Here is a 24,264-nt window from a genome sequence, read left to right on the forward strand (position 1 = left end):
TTTTATAAAACATTTAGTGAAGACCTAAAACCCATCCTCCTGAAACTTTTCCAAAAAGTAGATGAGGAAGGAATACTTCCAAACTCATTCTATGAGGCTGGCATCACCCTAATACCAAAAACCAGGCAAAGACACCACAAAAAAAAGATTACAGACCAACGTCCCTGATGAAAACAGATGCAAAAATACTCAAGGAAATAATAGCTAACCGAATTCGAAAATACAGCAAAAACATCATCCATCATGATCAAGTAGGATTTATTCCAGGGATGCTAGGATGTTACATACAGTATTAGAAAATCCATCATCATTATCCACCACATCAAAAAGGACAAAAAACACATGATCATCCCCATAGATGCTGAAAAAGCATTTGACAAATTTCAACATGCGTTCATGACAAAAACTCTCAACAAAATGGTTATAGAGGGCAAGTACCTCAACATAATAAAGGCCATATATGAAAAACCCACAGCCAACATAATACTTAACAGTGAGAAGGTGAAAGCCTTTCCTTTAAGATCAGGAACAAGACAGGGATGCCCACTCTCTCCACTTTTATTCAATATAGATCTGGAGTTCCTCGCCACTGCAACCAGACAACACAAAGAAATAAAAGGCATCCAGAGTGGTAAAGAAGAAATTAGATTCTTGGGGGATCACAGGAAGATGGCGGTGTGAGTAGTTCAGAGGAAATCTCCCCAAAACATATATTTATGAAAATAAAACACAACTATTCTTAAAAGAGACCAGTGGACACAGTACAACAGCCAGGATACATCTACATCTGTGAGAACTCAACATCACACGAAAGGGGTAAGATACAAGCCGCAGCCAGGCGTGACATGAATGCTCCCCCACCCCAAAACCCAGCGGGAAGAAAGGAGTTGGAGCGGGGAGGGAGTGAAAGCCCAGGACTACTAAGCAACCAGCTCTAGAAATCCACACCTGGAATGCAGACACAAGGTGCACAGGGTGCTGGATATTAGTGAAACAGAAAAGCAAAACCTGTGGGCAGGTCCCTGCAACCAGCGACCCTGAGACAAAAGAAAAGCAAGTGCTTTCTGCAAGTCTTAAAGAGATAGGGACCCCACAGCTGGACGAAGTTGTCCTGGCAGCTGGGAATACCGGGGAAACTGGCTCCCTAAACCCCAGGGAGGCAGTGCAGCTATGAAGCCCCTCATGGCACTAGGCAGCCTGCCAGTCATTCCTCCAACTGGCATGGAACCTGACACACGGGCCCAGTAGGAGAGTGGCAGCGTGCACTGGGGACAGCAGCACCAGAAGGAACCGAGAGCAGATCTGTGTGCCACAGGAGAGTCTTGTGCTAGCCAGGAGTGGCATGACCAAACAGTCTGAGTGCAGCTCGCGTGCACCAGCAGCAGTGAAGGCAGAGCCTGGTAGAAGCCTGCATGGAAGAGCCCTGTGCGCACCTGCAGCAGAGCCAGAGGGAGCAGGCATGCTCCTAGGAGCCAACCGGAATCCCAGCCAAACGCACAGCCACCCAGGCCCGACCCAAAGTCTGCTGCTGCCACACAGCTGCCTGGCAGGGTCGCCGCTAGAATGGAGGAACGCACCTGGCATGCCTGCCACTCTCCGCAGGGCTCCACGCTGCTCTGACAGATGCCCCACCCACAACAGGTTAGGGGACTAACCCAATGGCTGCCACAGGAGTATGGGTAAACCATCACAGGCAGCGGAGAAGGGCAAGGCATCCAGAAAGAAGGAAAGGACTTTCTTCTCCCAGCTGACACATCCACAACCTGCCTACAGCCACTGCTATCACCATGAAAAGGCAAAAAAATCTGGTCTAGTCCAAGATAGTTACACCTGAGAAAGGATCTGCAGAGGCAGACCTAACCAGTCTCCCTGAAAAAGAATTCAAAATAAAAATAAAAAACATGCAGAGCTGCAGAGAAATATGCAAGAGCTAAGGGATGAAGTCAGGAGGGAGATTACAGATGTCCAGAGGGAGATTACAGAAGTGAAACAAACTCTGGAAGGATTTATAAGCAGAATGGATAAGATGCAAGAGGCCGTTGATGGAATAGAAACCAGAGAACAGAAACGCATAGAAGCTGACGCAGAGAGAGATACAGGGATCTCTAGGAATGAAACAATATTAAGAGAACTGTGTGACCAATCCAAAAGGAACAATATCTGCATTATAGGGGTACCAGAGGAAGAAGAGAGAGAAAAAGGAATAGAAAGTGTCTTTGAAGAAATAATTGCTGAGAACTTCCCCAAACTGGGGGAGGAAATAGTTGCCCAGACTATGGAAGCATACAGAACTCCCGAGAGACGGGATCCAAAGAGGGCAAAACCAAGACACATAATAATTAAAATGACAATGATCAAGGACAAGGACAGAGTACTAAAGGCAGCCAGAGAGAGAAAAAAGGTCACCTACAAAGGAAAACACATCAGGCTATCAAAAGACTTCACAACAGAAACCTTACAGGCCAGAAGAGAATGGCATGATATATTTCAGGCAATGAAACAGAAGGGCCTTGAACCAAGGATACTGTATCCAGCACAATTATTTAAATATGAAGGAGGAATTAAACAATTCCCAGACAAGCAAAAGTTGAGGGAATTTGCCTCCCACAAACCACCTCTACAGGGTATCTTAGAGGGTCTTCTCTAGATGGGAACACTCCTAAAAGACCACAGAACAAAACACTCAACATATGAAGAATGGAGGAGGAGGAAAAGAAGGGAAATAAATAATCATCAGACTGTGTTTACAAGAGCTCAATAAGCAAGTGAGGTCAGACAATAAGATAGTAAACAAGCTAACCTTGAACCTTTGGTAACCACAAATATAAAGCCTGCAATGGCAATTGAAGGGCCCCCACCAGTAAGATGGCGAACTTCCGGCTTCTCTTCGGGGTCCTCAGTTACTGGCGGCGCCACCTGAAGCCCAAATCACCTCTCGCCCCCCTCCCAATCCCAGCACCTAGCCAATAGCCACCAGCGCCGTAGAAGTAACACCACAATCACCCCATGCCCCTTCCTATATAACCCAGCACCTTTCCCTAATAAAGCGGAATTCTCCGGTGAATTGCTGCTGTGTCGCTCCTTTCCTTTCATTGGTACCGAAACCCGGGAGACGGGATACCCCAACTGGGCCCTGTCTTCCCCCCGACACCAGCAGCAGCTTGCCCTCATCCTCTTTTTCCAGTGCTGGCTCATCACACTCACCACTCCTCTCTGGTCTTTAGGTAAGTTTTCCCCCGGAGTGGCCCATTCTTCCCCTAGCTATCGCAGTACCATTGGCCGTGATCGTCTGGCAAGGCTCTGACGCTCGGGGATGAGGAGGGAACTCTCCCCGCCTCCAGCCTTCACAGCTGCAGCAGACCCTCAGGCCCCCCTCCAACAGTCATAAATCGCCGCCTCCGGCCTTCACAGCTGCTGCAGACCCTCAGGCCCCTCCTCTAACAGCCATACACGAGGTGACTCTTTGTGGATGAGAACGCTCCCTTTTCCCCCTTTGTCCTTCCCATTCCGTTGTCTACCGAAATCCGTTCCGTCTGTTGAAAACTCCTAGCGCTAGGTACCTTGTGACTCCAGCACTCTGCCTTCTTAGGGAAGTCTGGGTGACGACCCACACTTCCTAAGAAACTCGGACTCGTATACGAGTTTCCGCAGACCACCAAGGATCATCAGGGACGCCCTTTGTCTTCTTGCCGTCTGCCTCCGGTCTGAGGATTTCTGTTTGTCTTCCCCCGTTTGTCTCCTTCTCTGTCCTTTAACCATGGGAGCCTCCTCATCCCTCCCTGAAAGTTCACCTCTTGAATGCTGCTTAAGCATCTGGCTACCCTCTCCCTGACACCTGATATAAAACCAAAACTTCTCCATAAATACTGCTCCCAAGATTGGCCGACATACCCCCTAGATGATAACAACCAATGGCCTGCAGGGGGAACTCTTGATCCTAACATCACTCGCAATCTCTTTAACTACTGCCAGCGCCTGAAAAAATGGAAGGAGATTCCCTATATCGAAGCTTTTTGCCTCCTACCTCAAAATCCCAGCCTCTGCACCACCTGCTCCCCATCCCAAGTTCTCCTAGCCTGCAAGCCGTCTCCCTCCCCTCCCCACACTCCCAGTCCCTCTTCAATTACCTTTGACCCAGCTGACGAGCCTCCGCCATACAGGCTTCCCCCTTTGGCCCCTCCCCCTCCTACAACCTCTCTGCGCTCCACGGCTGCTGCTGCCTCCACCCCCACAGAAGCCTCCCGTCCTCTCCCTTCCCCCTCCTCTCCTACAACAGCCCCTCCCCCTTCCTCTACCACCGCCGCTGCTGCTGCCTCCACCCCCGAAGCCTCCTGTCCTCTCCCTTCCCCCTCCTCTCCTCCCTCCCCCACCATCTCCCCCCCCCCTCACCCCCCGCCTCCATCCCTCTCACCCCCCCTCCGGCAGTTCGAGCCTGAGCCTTTCAGCCCCCTTCTAACTCCCAAGAGCCTCCTCCGCCTTTGCCCCCTCAGACTTGGTCCCGAGTGCCTCCCAAAATTATCGTATCTTTGCCCCCATCACCTGTTTCCCCCCCACAGACTGAGCCAGAACCTTTCAGTGCCCCTCAGACTCGGTCCCAAGGGCCTCCCAAAATTATTGCCCCCCTCCGGGAAGTAGCAGGATCTGAAGGCATCGTGTGCGTTCACGTCCCTTTCTCCTTAGGAGATTTAGCCCAACTTGAGAAACACCTAGGTTCCTTTTCCATTGATCCCACGACATACATCAGGGAGTTTCAATGGACCCTCCAGTCTTACAGCCTCACACATCATGACATTTTCATCCTCCTGGCCAATACTCTACTCCCTGAAGAGCGTAGACGAGTTTGGGACTTCACCCAAACTCACGCTACCGAAACCAGGACTGACTCCACCTACCCCCCTGGACCCACCGCTGTCCCCGAACAAGACCCACTCTGGGATTATAACACCGCCATGGGTCTCCGCTCTCGAGATATTTTTGTCTCCTGCTTAGTAGCAGGTCTGAAAAAGGCAGCTCGTAAAGTAGTCAACTTTCAAAAGCTTCAAGACAAAATAGAAAAGAAGGATGAAACTCCCTCTGAGTTCTTAGACTCACGCAAGCCCTATTACATTATACCAGCCTAGACCCAGAAACGCCTGATGGAAGACATGTCCTTATGACATACTTCCTAGCTCAAAGCTACCCCGACATTAAAGCTAAACTCAAAAAGTTAGAACAGGGCCCTGCTAACCCACAGACTGAGATCCTAACAGTGGCCTTTAAGGTCTTCTATAACCGGGAGGAGGAGAAAGAACGCCATAAACAAAAGGATGATCAGGCCAATTTCCAAATGTTGGCCCAGCTGATAAAACCACAACCTGGGCGTCTTTCTACAAACAGGCCCCCCCCAAGAGCTTGTTTCAAGTGTGGAAAAGAGGGACATTGGTCAAGGGTGTGCCCCTCCCCCAGATCTCCTACCACCCCATGCCCCAGATGCGACAAAAAGGGCCACTGGGGATCTGATTGCCCAACCACCCGAAGGGGAGGCTGGACGAACAACCCCCATCCTAAGCCTGCCATAGTGGGGCTGGCAGAGGAAGATTGACGGGGCCCAGGGGCTTCTCGCCTGACCATTTCCATCACCAAACAGGAGCCCAGGGTTACTTTAATAGTAGACCGTCACCCCATCTCCTTCCTCCTAGATACAGGAGCCACCTTCTCAGTCTTGCAAGAATACCGGGGCCCTACCACGCCTGCCATTACTCCTATAGACGGGGTAGGAGGTAAACAGATTTTCCCATTAAACACCCCCCCCCGATTTTATGCACAATCCAAGACAATCCCATACCTTTTTCCCACTCCTTCCTAGTTATGCCCCAATGTCCCATCCCTTTACTAGGACGGGACATCCTTTCCCTCCTCCATGTTTCCATAACTATATCCACTCCCACAGCCTCCAGTACTCCCTTTCTGATGGCCCTCATAGCCAACGACCCCCCTCTACCCAATGAAAGCTCTGGTTCCGCCCTTATACACCCTGTAAATCCCAAAGTTTGGGACATTACAAGCCCCTCCGTGACTCTATGTCCTCCTGCCTCTATCAAATTATGTGACCCCTCTCAGTATATCTATCTGTCAGGCCCAATACCCCCTAACCACTTCAGCCCTCATAAGCCTCCAATCCATCATTCAATATCTCTTAAAAATTACCTCAGACCCACTCACTCCCCGTTTAATACCCCCATATTAACTGTTAAAAAAACCAATGGATCTTTCCGCCTCATCCAAGACCTTCGCCTCATCAACATGGCCGTTGTCCCTATCCGTCCCTTAGTTCCAAATCCATACACCCTTTTATCACAGAACCCTGCCTCGGTTTCCCACTTCTCAGTCCTAGATCACAAGGCTGCATTTTTTTTTTCTATCCCTCTGGACCCCTCCTCCCAAGATTTTTTCGCATTCACCTGGACGGACCCATACACAAGATATTCTGAACAACTCACTTAGACAGTTTTGCCACAAGGCTTCCGAGATAGTCCCCATATTTTTGGACAGGTCCTAGCTCAAGACCTCAAACAGTTTAATCATAATCACTCCGAGTCCACCTTATTACAATACGTGGACAATCTTCTACTCTGCAGTCCCTCGTGAGAACAGTCTCAACTTGACACTGCCTCCCTGCTTAACCTTCTAGCTTCCAGAAGTTACTGGGTATCCCCCATCAAAGCTCAAATCTCTTCCCCTTCTGTCACTTACCTCAGATTCCTCCTATCTCAACAAAGAAAGTCCATTACCTTAGACAGAAAACGCCTCCTCTCTGACCTGCCCATTCCCAAAACCAAGACAAATCTTTTCCTTTCTAAGCCTGGCTGAGTATTTTAGAGTGTAGATCCCTAACCTCTCCCTGTTAGCAAGACCCCTATACGACCTCAGCAAAGGCCCCCCTGAAGAACCATTATCCTCCTCACCCCGACACTCCTTCATTAAGCTCCGTCGAGCCCTTGTAGAAGCACCAGCTCTCCATCTTCCTGATTTGTCAAAGCCCTTCTCATTATACATTCATGACAAGCCCAGTCAAGCTCTAAGAGTCCTAGGCCAATATTATGGCCCTTCCTTTGCCCCAGTAGCTTATCTCTCCAAGCAATTAGACCCCACAGTTCGGGGATGGCCCCTGCCTACGGGCATTAGTCGCTGGACAGCTCTTGCAGAAAGAAGCTCATAAACTAACATTTCGGGCGCCCCTCACCATTCTGTCCCCACATCACCTAAAAGATCTCTTAACCTACAAAAGTCTACAGACTCTCCCTCCCTCTAGACTCCTGACCTTACTGTCCTCCTTCCTCCAAAATTCAGACATTTCTTTCCTCCCATGCCAACCCTTAAATCCGGCCACTCTTCTTCCTCTACCCTACTCTTCTCATACTCCCTCGCATGATTGCCTGGAAGCCCTTCACAACTTCCTTCCGTGCCACTCCACGATCTCCGAAGGAGCCCTCTCACACTCCGACCTTATCTGGTTTACTGATGGGTCCTCCTCCTTTAAACATGAGGGCACCCACTACGCAGGATACGCAGTATTCTCCCTCGAAGATGTCATTGAGGCACGAGCCCTACCCCCCGGTACAACCAATCAACAGGCCGAACTCTGCAGCCACCAGAGCTTGCACTCTAGCCTGAGAAAAGTCTCTCACACTGTACACTGACTCCAAATACGTATTCCACATTCTCGTCTCACGTGGCAGTATGGAAAGAATGAGGCCTCCTCACCACAAAAGGAAATTCCATCACTAATTCAGCCTTAATTACTAAACTTCTAGAAGCTTCACAACTCCCACACCGACTAGGCATAGTCCACTGCAAATCACATCAGAAAAGGATGACTCCCCCATTGCAAGAGGTAACAACAAAGCCGACAGAGTAGCCCGGTCAGCTGCCCTATCAGAAGACGCACCAGACAACAATCCGTCTGCCCTTGCAGTTTTAGCCTTATCGCAAGACACCCTCTGTTCCCAGGACAAAGAGTCTCTCTTCCGCTTCTTACATGATCTGTTCCATCCCAGCCCCCAATCCTTGATCCTCTTTTTTACAATCCTTTTTTTCTCTCCTGAAGACAAAACCCTGCTTAACCAAATCACCCGCAGGTGCACCATCTGGCAACACACTAACCCTAATACCCCCCTCAAGGCCTGACCCTTCCCGGCTCATCAAGCAAGGGGCAATGTCCCCGCCGCAGATTGGCAAATAGACTTCACAAACATGCCCCCTGTATGGCGTACCAGATACCTACTAGTGTTAGTAGATACATTTTCAGGATGGGTCGAAGCTTTCCCCACCACTAACAAACGAGCGTCCACAGTTGCCTCTATCCTCCTCACCCAAATCTTTCCTACGTTCGGGATGCCCACTTCCCTCCAATCAGATAACGGCCCTGAGTTCACTGCCCAAATTATCCAGAGCCTCTCCAAGTTGCTCTCACTCTCCTGGCATTTACATTGTCTTTATCGAACACAGGCTTCGGGAAAAGTAGAAAGAGCCAATAGGACTCTAAAGGACATCCTGACCAAACTATCTCTAGAACTACACCTTGACTGGGTTCGCTTACTTCCCTTAGCTCTACTCCACATTCGGGCCCTCCCAAAGAAACCTACCTTCTTGTTGCCCTTTGAGATCATGTACGGCCGCCCAATTCTACCCCCGGGGCTCCCTTCCCACAAAGGACCAATTCCTCCCACTATGGCCCTTCTGCTACTCTCTCTCCTCCGCACTGAATTGTGGAAATATCAGGATTGGCTCCTCCCTGATCCATCCGCCTCCCAAAATCCTCCTGCCTTACAGCCTGGCCAACTAGTGTTTTATAAGCCGCCAGAGGATCGGCCCTCTCTCTCCCCAAAATGGGAGGGTCCACACCCAGTTATTCTCTGCACCCCCTCGTCCGCCAAGCTCTTACTGCCTGATAACTCTGTCACCCCTTGGATTCATATCTCCAGGTTGAAACCAAATACCCAGGACCCACTTTCTCTGGATACCCAAGACCTATCAGTCACAATCCAGAGTCCTATGGATACAGCCCAAGATGCTGTCTACTCTGCCACGCCTCATCCCTCTGATCCCTTGAAACTCTGCATCTCCCGTTCACCCCCTTTGCCATCCATATCCGAATCATGATTTTTTCCTCCTTTACTGCTCTCTCGTTTTTTCCCTCATTCCTATTGTCTTCCCCGCTACCCCAGCCTCCTTTGTATGGCAATTCAAAGTCAGACAAACTTAAACACAGCATAAAAGAAAGGTTACTGCCCTCATTGCCACATCAGACTGTCCTCTGAAAGGCTGCTCTGAGCCTTTGTACCTCCACTTTCCTCCATCCACCGAAGTGTTCACTAGCAGCTACCTTTATTCTCCTTACCTCTGCTTCCTCTATGAGCAAAAACAAGCCTATTGCAGGCAATGGCAAGACACTTACGGGGGATGTCCCTACTGGTCTTGCAACATTCACTACATGGGTGACTCCTGGTACCCACAGTATTACTCCTCCAACCGCTTCATGAAATATTCCAACGGCTCATTCTCCTTATCAATCCCAGATCCCTGGGACTCTCGATGGGCCACCAGAGTCACAGCCTCAGTTTACTACAGGGGGTCCTCTACCCCCCACAGTACCCTTCATATCTCTCAAGAGTATGTTCCTTCTCATTCCTAGATCTCTCAAGTTGCATCAGATATCAGACATTCCAAAAAAGTCATTATTCAAACATTTGACGGCACCTCTTCATCTTCCTATCCCCACCCCTCTTCTAATTTCTCCTACTCTTGGTTACGGCTCATTCAAGACACCATCATCTTTGTCAACCACACCCTCAACACCGCCAATTGTTTCTTGTGCGCATCACTACAGCGCCCACTGCTGTCCGCTGTGCTCCTCGATATTTCCAACTACTCCTTCCATGCAGAAGGACAACCTCTCCGTCCCCTGGCAGACATACCCCTATGGGAACCAGAATACGCAGATAAGCTCACCATCCACCACTGTGTAGGCCCGACTCCACCCCCTTCCAGTGCTTCACTGCCTCTCTATCTACACCCCTACCTCCGGCTCTAAGACTTTTATGCAACCGGGACACTTCTTTTGGTGTAATGGCAGTCTTCTCAACTCACTGCCTCCCAACTCCGAAACACCCTGCATTCTCATCACCCTAATCCCACAGCTTACACTTTACAGCATGGCAGAATTTCTTGAGCTCCAACCTCTCTTGCCCTCGTGCACAAAAATGGCTGCTTTCCTTCCCATCATGGTCGGTATGTCTTTAACCACCTCAGCCATTGGGGCAGGGTTTTTGGTAGGAGCCTTGGGTCACTCTCTATGGGCAATTAAAGATCTGAACGCCAAACTTGAGGGAGCCCTGACATCCACTGCCGATTCCCTAGCTTCTCTCCAAAGACAGGTCACTTCGCTAGCTAAGGTCACCCTTCAAAACCGGTGGGCCTTAGATCTGCTTACAGCCGAGAAGGGCGGCACCTGCATCTTCCTTCAAGAAGAGTGCTGCTATTACATCAACGAATCCGGCATTGTGGAAACTGACATGACCAGACTCACCAACCTTGCCTCCAGCCTCCACTCTGCTTCCAATTCCAACCCATTCTCTTCAATACTAACAAACCCCCTCCTCACCTGGCTCTGGCCCATTGCAGGCCCCATAATAATCATTCTTCTCGCCTGTCTCTTCTTACCCTGTATAATAAAGTTCATCAAATCCCAAGTCGGAAAAATCTCTAATCAAACTTTCAACCAGCTTTTACTCAGGAACTATCAGCTTCTGGCCACAGAAGATCCCTCACCCTCACGTGACCTCCTCACCACACGCTGAGATGGACCCCTCTCTCCGCTGGAAACTGTTCCTGGAAAGAATGGCCGCAGACGCATGGCTCCTGACACCCACATCCTCTTGGCACCATTGGAATCAACAAGTCCTCTATGGTTACAGGGAACCTTCATTGATTTCCAACCTGAAGAAGTCCACATCTACTCGTCCTTACTGTGGGGAATCCTATCAAGCCTTTCCTCCCAATCCTCAAGCCCTTACTCCCTTCTCCACCCCCATTCAGCAGGAAGCAGTCAGAGAGAAAGCAATGTCCACAACCCCATAGAGGAGAAAGAGGGGAATGAAGGGCCCCCTCCAGTAAGATGGCGAACTTCCGGCTTCTCTTCAGGGTCCTCAGTTCCTGCCGGTGCCACCTGAAGCCCAATCACCTCTCGCCCCCCTCCCAATCCCAGCACCTAGCCAATAGCCACCAGCCCCATAGAAGTAACACCACAATCACCCCATGCCCCTTCCTATGTAACCCAGCACCTTTCCCTAATAAAGCGGAATTCTCCAGTGAATTGCTGCTGTGTGTCGCTCCTTTCCTTTCAGCAATAAGTATGTTATCTTTCAATAGTCACACTAAATGTAAGTGGACTGAATGCACCAATCAAAAGACACAGAGTAATAGAATGGATAAAAAAGCAAGACCAGTCCATACATTGCTTACAAGAGACTCACCTCAAAAGCAAACACATGTACAGATTAAAAGTCTAAGAATGGAGAAAGATATTTCAGGCAAACAACAGAGAGAAAAAAGCAAGTGTTGAAATATTAGCATCAGACAAAATAAGACTTCAAAACAAAGAAAGTAACAAGAGATAAAGAAGGACATTACATAATGATAAAGGGCTCAGTCCATCAAGAGGATATAACCATTATAAACATATATGCGCCCAATACAGGAGCACCAGCATATGTGAAACAAATACTAACAGAATTAAAGGAGGAAATAGAATGCAATGCCTTCACTTTGGGAGACTTTAACACACCACCCACTCCAAAGGACAGATCCACCAGACAGAAAATAAGTAAGGACACAGAGGCACTGAACAACACGCTAGAACAGATGGACCTAGCAGACATCTGTAGAACTCTACATCCAAAAGCAACAGGATACACATTCTTCTCAAGTGCACATGGAACATTCTCCAGAATAGACCACACACTAGGCCACAAAAAGAGCCTCAGTAAATTCCAAAAGATTGAAATCCTACCAGCCAACTTTTCAGACCACAAAGGTATAAAACTAGAAATAAGAAAGCAAAAAGGCTCACAAACACATGGAGGCTTAACAACATGCTCCTAAATAATCAATGGATCAATGACCAAATTAAAATGGAGATCCAGCAATATATGGAAACAAATGACAACAACACAAAGCCCCAACTTCTGTGGGACACAGCAAAAGCAGCCTTAAGAGGAAAGTATATAGCAATTCAGGCATATTTAAAGAAGGAAAAACAATCCCGAATGAATAGTCTAATGTCACAATTATTGAATTGGAAAAAGAAGAACAAATGAAGCCTAAGGTCAGCAGACAGGGACATAATAAAGATCAGAGAGGAAATAAATAAAATTGAGAAGAATAAAACAATACAAAAAATCAATGAAACCAAGAGCTGGTTCTTCAAGAAAATAAAGAAAATAGATAAGTCTCTAGCCAGACTTATTAAGAGGAAAAAAGAGTCAACACACATCAACAGAATCAGAAATGAGAAAGGAAAAATCACGATGAACCCCACAGAAATAGAAAGAATTATTAGAGAATACTATGAAAACCTATATGCTAACAAGCTGGAAAATGTAGGAGAAATGGACAACTTCCTAGAAAAAAACAACCTGCCAAGACTGACGCAGAAAGAAACAGAAAGTCTAAGCAGACCAATTACCAGCAATATTGGTAATTAAAAAACTACCCAAGAACAAAACCCCTGGTCAGATGGATTTACCTCGGAAATTTATCAGACATACAGAGAAGATATACACCCATTCTCCTTAAAGATTTCCAAAAAATAGAAGAGGAGGGAATACTCCCAAACGAATTCTATGGAGCCAACATAACCTTAATACCAAAACCAGGCAAAGACCCCACCAAAAAAGAAAATTACAGACCAATATCCCTGATGAACATAGATGCAAAAATACTCAACAAAATATTAGCAGGCTGAATTCAAAAATACATAAAAAGGATCATATACCATGACCAAGTGGGTTTCATCCCAGGGATGCAAGGAGGGTATAGCATTAGAAAATCCATCAACATCATCCACCACATCAACAAAAAGAAAGACAAAAACCACATGATCATCTCCATAGATGCTGAAAAAGTATTCGAAAATTTAACATCCATTCATGATAAAAACTCTCAACAAAATGGGCATAGACGGCAAGTACCTCCACATAGTAAAGGCCATATATGATAAACCCACAGCTAATACCATACTGAACAGTGAGAGGCTGAAACCTTTTCCTCTGAGATCAGGAAGCAGACAGGGATGCCCACTATCCCCACTGTTATTCAACGTGGTATTGGAGGTCCTAGCCACAGAATCAGGCAAAACAAAGAAATACAAGGAATCCAGATTGGTAAAGAAAAAGTCAAACTGTCACTATTTGCAGACGACATGATATTGTACATAAAAATCCCTAAAGACTCCACTCCAAAACTACTAGAACTGATAACGGAATTCAGCAAAATTGCAGGATACAAAATTAACACACAGAAATCTGGAGCTTTCCTATACACTAACAATGAACTAATAGAAGGAGAAATCAGGAAAACAGTTCCATTCATAATAGCATCAAAAAGAAAATACCTAGGCATAAACCTAAACAATGAAGTGAAAGACATATACCCTGAAAACTAGAAGACACTCTTAACAGAAATTAAAGAGGTCACTAACAAATAGAAACTCATCCCATGCTACTGGCTAGGAAGAATTAATATCATCAAAATGGCCATCCTGCCCAAAGCAATATACAGATTTGATGCAATCCCTATCACATTACCAACAGCATTCTTCAATGAACTGGAACAAATAGTTAAAAATTCATATGGACCCGGAAGATGACTGGTTAGCCAGAGACGGGTAAGATTCCTCAAGGGAGGAACAACCTAAGACAGGCACAGTCGCAGGGGGGCCATCAGGTGAGAATTTGGGGATCAACAGAGGTGAGGCTCAGAACCTCACCCCCCCTGCTTTGAGAGAAATCTTCTGCATCCGTGGATGTCTTGCTGCCCTTGTCTAGCCTGGATTAATACTTAGTCCATAGGCCCACACCTGATCATCTGATCATCTACATTTGCCTTCTTACAGCACTAAACTATGTTTTCTACCTTTATCTTGCATTTACCTACCACTTCAGCATTTTATTAAAAATAAAAATAATAATAATAATAGGAGAAATGTGGGATCAACATATAAATCAAGTACAAAAATCAAACGAATATTCATATTTGACCTGATTGTTTATAGGTCATAATGCATGATCAAAACCGAAAGTTTCTGTGATGAATGCCCTTGTACTGTTCACCATGTAAGAATTTATTCACTCTGTAAGAATTCGTTCACCATGTAAGAACTTGTTCGTTATGCTTCAGAAGATTGGAGACTGACGAGAATTAGGCTTGAGATGGATTAATGATTGTACATTGAGCATTGACCCTCCTATACTGAATTTTATTGTTGTTAACAACCATTTGATCAATAAATATGAGAGATGCCCTCTCAAAAAAAAAAAAAAATTCATATGGAACTGTCAAAGACCCTGAATAGCCAAAGCAATCCTGAGAAGGAAGAATAAAGTGGGGGGGATCTCACTCCCCAACTTCAAGCTCTACTACAAAGCCACAGTAATCAAGACAATTTGGTACTGGCATAAGAACAGAGCCACAGACAGGTGGAACAGAATAGAGACTCCAGAAATTAACCCAAACATAGATGGCCAATTAATACATGATAAAGGAGCCATGGACATTCAATGGATAAATGACAGTCTCTTCAACAGATGGTCTTGGCAACACTGTACAGCTACATGTAAGAGAATGAAACTGGATCACTGTCTAACCCCATACACAAAAGAAAACTCCAAATGGATCAAAGACCTGAATGTAAGTCATGAAAACATAAAACTCTTAGAAAAAAACATAGGCAAAAATCTCATGGACATAAACATGACTGATTTCTTCATGAGTATATCTCCCCGGGCAAGGGAAACAAAGGCCAAAATGAACAAGCGAGACTGTATCAAGCTAAAAAGCTTCTGTACAGCAAAGGACACCATCAATAGAACAAAAAGGCATCCTACAGTAATGGAGAACATATTCATAAATGACAGATCTGATAAAGGATTAACATGCAAAATATATAAAGAGCTCACATGCCTCAACAAAAAAAACCAAATAATCCAATTAAAAAATGGGCAGAGGATCTAATTAGATAGTACTCTAAAGAAGAAATCCCGACGGCAAACAGGTACATGAAAAGATGCTCCACGTCACTAATCATCAGAGAAATGCAAATTAAAACCACAATGAGATATCACCTCACACCGGTAAGGATCGCTATCATCAAAGACAAACAACAACAAATGTTGGCGAAGTTGTGGAGAAAAGGAAACCCTCCTACACTGCTGGTGGGAATGTAAATTAGTTCAACCATTGTGGAAAGCAGTATGGAAGTTCCTCAAAATGCTCAAAATAGAAATACCATTTGACCCAGGAATTCCACTTCTAGGAATTTACCCTAAAAATGCAGCACTCCAGTTTGAAAAAGACAGATGCACCCCTATGTTTATCGCAGCACTATTTACAATAACCAAGAATTGGAAGCAACCAAAATGTCCATTGGTAGATGAATGGATAAAGAAAATGTGGTACATATACACAATGGAATACTACTCAGCCATAAGAAGTGGAAAAATCCAACCATTTGCAGCAGCATGGATGGAGCTGGAGAGTATTATGCTCAGTGAAATAAGCCAGGTGGAGAAAGAGAAATACCAAATGATTTCACCAATCAGAGGAGTATAAGAAGAAAGGAAAAACTGAAGGAACAAAATAGCAGCGGAATTACAGAACCCAAAAATGGACTAACAGGTACCAAAGGGAAAGGAACTGGGGAGGATGGGTGGGCAGGGAGGGATAAGGGGGGGAAGAAGAAGTGGGGTATTAAGATTAGCATGCATGGGAGGGGAGGGAGAAAGGGGAGGGTGGGCTGCACAACACAGAGAGGACAAGTAGTGATTCTATAACATTTTGCTAAGCTGATGGACAGTGACTGTAATGTGGTTTTTAGGGGGGACCTGATATAGGGAGAGCATAGTAAACATAGTATTCTTCATGTAAATGTAGATTAAAGATTAAAAAAAAAAGAAAGAAAGAAAAGGGGGATTACTCCTTGATAGGATAAAACTATTGGTAAATCAAAGATCAACGCATGCTTTAAATATCCTTAATGTTGATCACTTAAAGGGTGTCAGATGATCAGCTATGGAGGTACTCTTTTCTGATAATATTCCTTTCTCTTGATAAAAGAAAAAAAAAGCAGCTCCTGTGTGCTGACCTCCAATGAGTTCTACACAGTGGTATAGAGGGCATGTCAAAGTGTGGGCAAACGGTCTGTTTGTTTCCATGCAGAAGATCAAGGCCTAGCTTGGATACCCAGAAAATGAACTAAGATATGTTATGAGGAGAAGCTTCCGGCATCAGCACTCTCTGGAGGACTTGTGCCTGGGGATGATCATCAAAAAGCCTCCACAGGGATCCAGACGATGCTGCGGTTGTGGCTGCATCCACCCCACCGTTTCCTGGACTTGCCATTGGAATGAGGAGGGAGATGTCTATCTAGGCTGGCATGTGCATACAGTGAGACAATGAATTTGACCGGATCTGTACTGTTGGAACTCAACCAGGAGTTGGGAGGGATGCAAGTTGTAGTACTCCAAAATCTCATGAGTATAGACTACGGTTAAAAGAACATATGGGATGTGAACAGATCCCAGAAGTGGGTTGCTTTAATCTGTCTGACTTCTCTCAAACTGTTCAAGTACAGTTGGACAATATCCATCATATCATAGACAAATTTTCACAAATGCCTAGGGTGCCTAAATGGTTTTCTTGGCTTCACTGGAGAAGGATGGTAATTATAGATTTGCTTTGTTTATGTCACTGTATTCCTATTATGTTAATATGTGAGCACAAGTTAATTAGTAGTTTAAAACCTATACATGCTTAAGGTACTCAACAGGAAGATATGTCAAAGAAATAATCAATCCTCCCATGTTTTCTTCCATATGCTACCTCTATAGCTTTTCTTCTTCCTTCCTAATTACAACCCTTAAATAGAATTTGTGCCTCATATCGAATTTACCGAGTATCATAATTCCTCCAGGTGGTAAAGATACCTCGAGACAAGTGCTGGGCATAGAAGCCACAGGGCATAAATCTGCAAAGAAGTAAAAAGCTAATCTTTTCAAACAATATGGCTTCTCTCTCACTTACCAACTTTACATTTCCCTGTATGGCCCTGGAAGATGACTGGTTAGCCAGAGATGGGTAAGATTCCTCAAGGGAGGAACAACCTAAGAGAGGCACAGTCACAGGGGGGCCATCAGGTGAGAAATTGGGGATCAACAGAGGTGAGGCTCAGAACCTCACCCCCCTTGTTTTGAGAGAAATCTTCTGCATCCATGGATGTTTTCCTGCCCTTGTCTAGCTTGGATTAATACTTAGTCCATAGGCACACACCTGATCATCTACATTTGCCCTCTTACAGCACTAAACTATGTTTTCTACCTTTATCTTGCATCTACCTACCAATTCAGCATTTTATTAAAAGTAAAATAATAATAATAATAAAGGGAGAAATGTGGGATCCACATATAAATCAAGTATAAAAATCAAACGAATATTCATATTTGACCTGATTGTTTATAGTTCATAATGCGTGATCAAAACCAAAAGTTTCTGTGATGAATGCCCTTGTACTGTTCACTATGTAAGAATTTATACACTATGTAAGAATTCGTTCACCATGTAAGAACTTGTTCATTATGCTTCAGAAGATTGGAGACTGACGAGAATTAGGCTTGAGATGGATCAATGATTGTGCATTGAGTATTGACCCCCCTATAGAGAATTTTATTGTTGTTAACAACCATTTGATCAATAAATATGAGAGATGCCCTCTTAAAAAAAAAAAGACAAACAACCACAAATGTTGGTGAGGTTGTGGAGAAAGGGGAACCCTCCTACACTGCTGGTGGGAATGTAAACTAGTTCAACCATTGTGGAAAGCAGTATGGAGGTTCCTCAGAATGCTAAAAATAGAAATACTATTTGACCCAAGAATTCCACTTCTAGGAATTTACCCTAAAAATGCAGCACTCCAGTTTGAAATAAACAGATGCACCCCTATGTTTATCGCTGCACTATTTACAATAGCCAAGATATGGAATCAACATAAATGCCCATTAGTAGATAAATGGATAAAGAAGATGTGGTATATATGCACAATGGAATATTATGCAGCTATAGGAAAAAAACAGATCCTACCATTCGCAACAACATGGATGGAGCTAGAGGGTATTATGCTCAGTGACATAAGCCCGGCACAGAAGGGCAAGTAGTAAATGATTTCACTCATATATGGAGTAGAAGAACAAAGGAAAACTGAAGGAACAAAACAGTAGCAGACTCACAGAGCCCGAGAATGGACTAACAGTTACCAACGGGAAAGGGACTGGGGAATGTGTATGGGAAGGGACGGATAAGGGGGGAAATGGGCATTATGATTAGCATGTATAATGTGGGAGGGGGAGGGACATGGGACAGGCAATGATTCTATGGCATTTTAGTACGCTGATGGACAGTGACTGTAATGAGGTGTGTGGTGGGAACTTGATAATAGGGGGAGTCTAGTAACCATAATGTTGTTCAAATAACTGTACATTAATGATACCGAAATAAAAAATGTATAGTCTAATAAAATAATTACTTTTACCACTTCCCAAATGCTAATTAATACCTTAGAACACTTTCAATTCTCCTAACCTTCCTGACTTTTATTACTGTTATCATGCACTTTCATTCTACATAGTCTAATCTCCAGGAGAGCTCACTCTAGAACTCACAGACTAACATTCACCTCTCTTCATAAATTGCCTTGTCCTTTCCTCTTCATTTCTCCCTGCATTGCCAGTTTTCAACTTGGGGTTACTTTCCATCGGACTTAAGAACTCACTCTAGCAGTTCTTCTAATTCCAGGCTGCCAACTATGAAGTGTCTCACTTTAACTTTTCCTTAAAACATCTTTGTGGTTAATGCTGCTGATGGGTGTAGAATTCTGGTTTGACATGAAAGTTTCTCTTAGCATTTTAAAAATGGTGGTCTTTTGATATTTACCTTATGTATATATGCTTAGACATCACCTATCAGCCTTCTTGCTTATTTGGCCTCTGATTTCCCTGAAGTCTGTTACGTTAATTCTGGTTTTTTCTATCATACTGTAACCCCTTATGGTTTATACAGTGTAAATATTGTGCTTAGGGAATGTTAACTGCATGTGTGGATTGCTGTCCTTCATCAATGGGGAGCATGCTGTGTATTTTCACCTGTGGTATCAAATCCTTACCCCGCATTCCCTCCACTCCTCTTTCAGTCACATCCCACTTCTCCTTCCACTCTGTCCTGGCACCTCCGATTTTGTTCACACTGCACTTTTCTTGAGATATTTGTTCTTCAACTGTCTTGCCATTCAGGAATCCAGCCTTTGCTAGAATCAATCACTTCTTAATTTAATTTCTTAATTTAAGTTCTAACATAAGCACAAAACATAGCCTTAATTTGGAACACAGCAGAGCTCTTTCATTTCACAATGAGGAGAAATGCAGGTTCTGCATTCTCATGCAGAGAAACACAGAAAGGAGAAAATGACAATCTGGATCATATTAAGACATATTATGGGCTGGTTTCTATCAGAATTCACCAGTGAGAGACAGTAGTGGAAAGCGTGGGTGGGAGAGACTCAAATTACCTGCATCTGGTAAAGGACATCAAGCCACATTAGGTAAATAATTTCATCCAATAAAACAAAGTACTGAAAGCCCACTAGAAAAATATGGCCAAAGCTAGAATAGACATTAGATAAAAAGGATAAGCAAATAACTGAAGTGTTTTTAAAAAGCTTTACCATGTTTAATCTCAGGGAAATGCTAATAAAAGCTGCAATGACCTGTTTTAAGACAGAAATCAGGCTAGATGAATGAAAAAATACCAGGAATAATACATGCTTCCCAGGTTCTCGAACAATCAGATCATTCATGTAGGGCTACTGAGAATTTAAATTGGTAGAACCTCTTTGGAAAACAGCTGGCATCCATGCCTGCAGTGGTCCCTGCACACAAATATCCCCAATATTGTGCACCTGTCTGGTCCCAACTACCAGAGCCAAAACCACTGTTCTAGAAACTGACCAACTGCTCATGAACAGGGAATGGATATACACAGCGCTCTCTGCACCCCACAGAACCCCACACAGCAACCAGAATTTACAAATAATTACTGACAGAGGAAGAATCTCCAACATCAATTGTTGAGACACAGACAGATGCAGACACAGCCCAAGGATGTACAAGGATTCTGATTTTTCTACATCCCTGCCAACACTTCTTTTTTAATAGCCATTCTACATGAGGAGTGTTATATTTTGGTTTTGCTTTACATTTCTCTGATTATTAGAAATGTTGAACATCTCCTCATGTGAATCTTTCCCATTTCTCTGTCTTTCAAGAAGTATCTATTCAAGTTCTTGGCTCATTTTCCAATTATTTTCCCTCCTGGGTTGTAGAAATGACTTACATATTTTGGATATTAACCCCTTATCAGTTAGATGATTTTCAAGTGTTTTCCCCAATCTGTAGGTGGCCTTTCCATTTGATTATTTCTTTTGTGGTACAGAGCTTTTTAGTTTTACGCAGCCCCAGCCCCTCTTGTTTGTTTTGCTTTGTTACTTGCGCTTTGGGGTATCTCACCTAAAGTGATCAGCAGATTCAATGTTGTCCCCTTAAATATCACAATGATTATTTTATGAAAATATTTTTAAAAACCCCTAACATTCAGATGGAACCACAAAAGACCCAGATGCGCTAACCAATCTTGAGAGAGAACAAAATGGGGGGAATCACACTTCCTGACTGCAAACTATAGTACGAGTTACAGTAATTAAATCAGTGTGGTCCTGGCATAATGATGCACGTGTAACTCAGCAGAATAGAAGAGAGAGAGCCCAGAAATAAGCATAGACAACCAACGACTAAGGAACCAAATGTGAATAGGAATGGGGAAAGGATAGAAATCTTTGACAAATTATGCTGGGAAAACTGGATAAACCCGTTAAAAGGCTGTCCTGCTAGCTGGTCAGTGGAACTGGAAGCTGGGTCACCTCAGGGCTGTACAGTCCTGGCAGGTGAGGTTAAGAGAGCCGTGCCTGGGTCCTGGCCAGGGCTGGGGACAGACATCCCTGTCCCTGTATGCAGGAGCCCCAGCCCAACCCAGCTGTGATCAGGAGGGCAGCCACACAGGCCCCCCCAGAAGCCAGGCAGGAGAGAGGGAACAGCCTAGACTGAAGTTCATCTATCCCACCGAGCATGGGGGAGCCTCAAAGCAAGCAGTGACTACACAGCAGTGGGGGTGGGCCAAGTCCCCACCCAATTCAGGAAGAAGGAGAAGTGGGTTTGCTTTGTTACACTCTATGGTTTACATGCAGGTTATTTAGTAAATCAGGAAGAGAATTACAATAGCATTTTCTTTATTTCTTTTAAAGCCTCTGAAAACATCTCATCAGAGAGGCCACATGACGGGGCCCGGAGGTGTGCTGGCAGCCGCAGGTGCAGGGGAAGCTGGTCACTGCCCAAGCCCCCTCCACAGCAGTCACATGGACTCCTCCAGGCTCTGGCCCTGCCCCTGCCGTTCCTTTTGTATCTGACCCACCTTCAGGCCCCAGAGGACCAGCCAGCCCCTCCCAAGCCCAGTCCTCAGCTACCCAGCCCCACAGCAGTGCTAGCTCCCTCTGCCTCCTTGCCTGCCTCTCAGATCAGGTGCAGGACGGAGCTTAACACCTTCTGCGCTGTTGCTGCAGTGGTGAGGACGATCCCAGGGGAGCAAGAATTCAGGGCAGATGGCAGTCCATGCGGAAGAGAGCAGAGTAACAGGAGGGTATCTTCGTGCAGTGCGCTCCTTGGTCTCAAACGCGGATTCCTCACAGCAAAGCGATCGCTGTGCTATCAGGTCTGACCTAGCTACCTGGGGTCAAGGCACCATTCACCTCAGCAGGCGCTTAGGAATTACGGCATACAGATTTAGGGGTGTAGTTACATTTTCTTGCTTAGTAAAGTTCACTGCTTCTGGCACGCTCAGAAGCAGCTCTGTTCCTGGAACCATTGAATCGGTTAGGAAAAAACAAAGTTGTGTTGATGTGGGGAAGCACAGAATAGTGTGCTAGCAACCTCTCCAAAGACCCCCTTCCCCAGATCCCCTGGAGAAGCAGAGGAATCTACCCTCCCTTACCCGCCTCCCATTGCGTGTGAGCACCCACTCTTGAAGGCATGTAAGCCAGCCCCTCGTGCCTTTATCTCCCATTTTAGACAGCCAATGTTCCCACAGCCCGCTCCAATTTTCTATAAACCATTGCTCTGAGAGTGACATGCAACACTGTGCATCCATCTGATGGGATGTTTCTTGGCCCTCCGTGGAACACCATGGTCGGTTAAGAGTGTCCCCTGGTCACAGATGTAACTTGACTGTTCAAACTGGTACAGAATCTTCAGTTCCAAACCTTAAATGGTATCTTCAGCATTTGCATGTATCACTGGGTATTGAAAGTGTAGTCCAAAATGGTGCGGTCCAGCCGTGCCGAGTCGAGCAGGTCCTGACGTGCAGAAGGGGGCAAAGAAAAGAAAGAAAGACAGAAAGAACTGGGAGGGCTGATGCTCCCATGCGTCGCCAGCAAAACTTTATTGAAGGTCCAGGGTTTATATAATGCAGTGGGGTTACATGACTCCAGGACAGAGCATTATCCAATAGACAATCAAGCATGGTATTGATGTCAGCGGTTACCAGGCAAAGGTAGGCTCACCAGGGTTCCAGTTAGTTGCTCATGGAATGTGTAAACAGAATGTTCTTTGTTCTCCATTCCCACCACATTGGCAAGTGGGGGAAGGGCACAACCCGCTCCCAACACCAAAAGAAGTGTGTACTCTGCTAACAACCCACTTACAGCCTCCAAGAGGTACGAGTGTTGTCCATTGTAACCCACTGGCCAGCTACGCACAGGGCGTACCCACAGGGGAACTTTCCCCATAGCCAAATGCAGTCTCTCTCTCTTTATCTGACAGTCAGAACAGGTCTTGCTGGCATTCCATGCCTCACAGGGTGCAAGAGGAATATGTGTAGACTCAGCCTGTGGGTGCGCTGCTGCAGCTCCCCACAGCCACTCTTTGGATGGACCCTGGTGGCCGCCTCCAAGGGCACCACCAGCAGGCTTGCCTGGTGGCTCCAATCACCTCCCACTCCTAGAAAGGCTTCTTCTGATGCAAAGCAACATGGCCTGCTCAAATTCCCAGGGCAATATCCATATGGCCATCGCCCACACAGGCATTCCTTTCATAGTCCAGTTTCCCATTTCCCATCTACCTGGCCACACAGCCAGGCCAGTGGCCACTGCCCCGGGTCATAAGAACCCCAGCACGAGGGGCTTTCCTCACTGCTCCATTCTCCCGTCACTGCCCAGAAAAGAGCACGGAATTCAGCCCATTGAGATCATTTTGTTCTCCTTCCTCCCAGCCAGTCTTGCCATTCTCGGGTCTTACTTCAGCAGCTCTCCAACCACGATATTGTCCATGCCTCCTGGAACTGCCATCTGTTACTAAGCAGTTCTGTCATTCAGTTCAGGGCTGTTCCTAGGGTACCATCCATGCAGCTCCCTGGGGGCTCCAGCATCGGTCCCAGAGGAGATGAGGCTGCCTGCTCACGGATTCCTGTGGGCCTCCCTGCAATCCCCCTGGAAGCCTGCTCCTGCAGGAACCATATCCGCTTAATTATGGGACTGTTCTGGGCTCTGCCTTCCCCATTAGGGTGTTTCTCTGACATCACCCAACACGTTATGGGCATCTCAGGTTTCAAAATTATTTTATGTACTTCGGTCACTGAGGCAGTCTTGATTAATTCCCAATAGCATGTTAATAATTGTCTCTCAAGTGATGTGTACCAGGCAGCAGCATGTGGGAATTTTCTGGTCCAAAATCCCAAGGGTCATAGCTGGGAGGTGCTCATTGTCTTTGTTTGCCACAAGCTCCAGTCTGCATGGGTGTGGGGGGCAGACACTTCCAAAATCATGTCTGAGTGGGGGTCACAAGGGCCCCGATGGTGTCA

General features: G+C 45.7%; 1 protein-coding gene across 1 annotated transcript in view; it reads right to left on the minus strand.

The window, feature by feature from the left end:
* LOC118971465 (uncharacterized) overlaps nucleotides 1-23,982 on the minus strand; it is a 55,308-nt gene extending 31,326 nt beyond the window's left edge. The window contains exon 1 of the mRNA XM_073219471.1: nucleotides 23,802-23,982. Within this exon, the coding sequence (XP_073075572.1) occupies nucleotides 23,802-23,982 (181 nt within the window). The remainder of the gene's footprint in view (nucleotides 1-23,801) is intronic.
* Between the last annotated feature and the right edge of the window lie 282 nt (nucleotides 23,983-24,264).

Source organism: Manis javanica, chromosome 13 (genome assembly GCF_040802235.1).
Source record: "Manis javanica isolate MJ-LG chromosome 13, MJ_LKY, whole genome shotgun sequence".
NCBI lineage: Eukaryota > Metazoa > Chordata > Mammalia > Pholidota > Manidae > Manis > Manis javanica.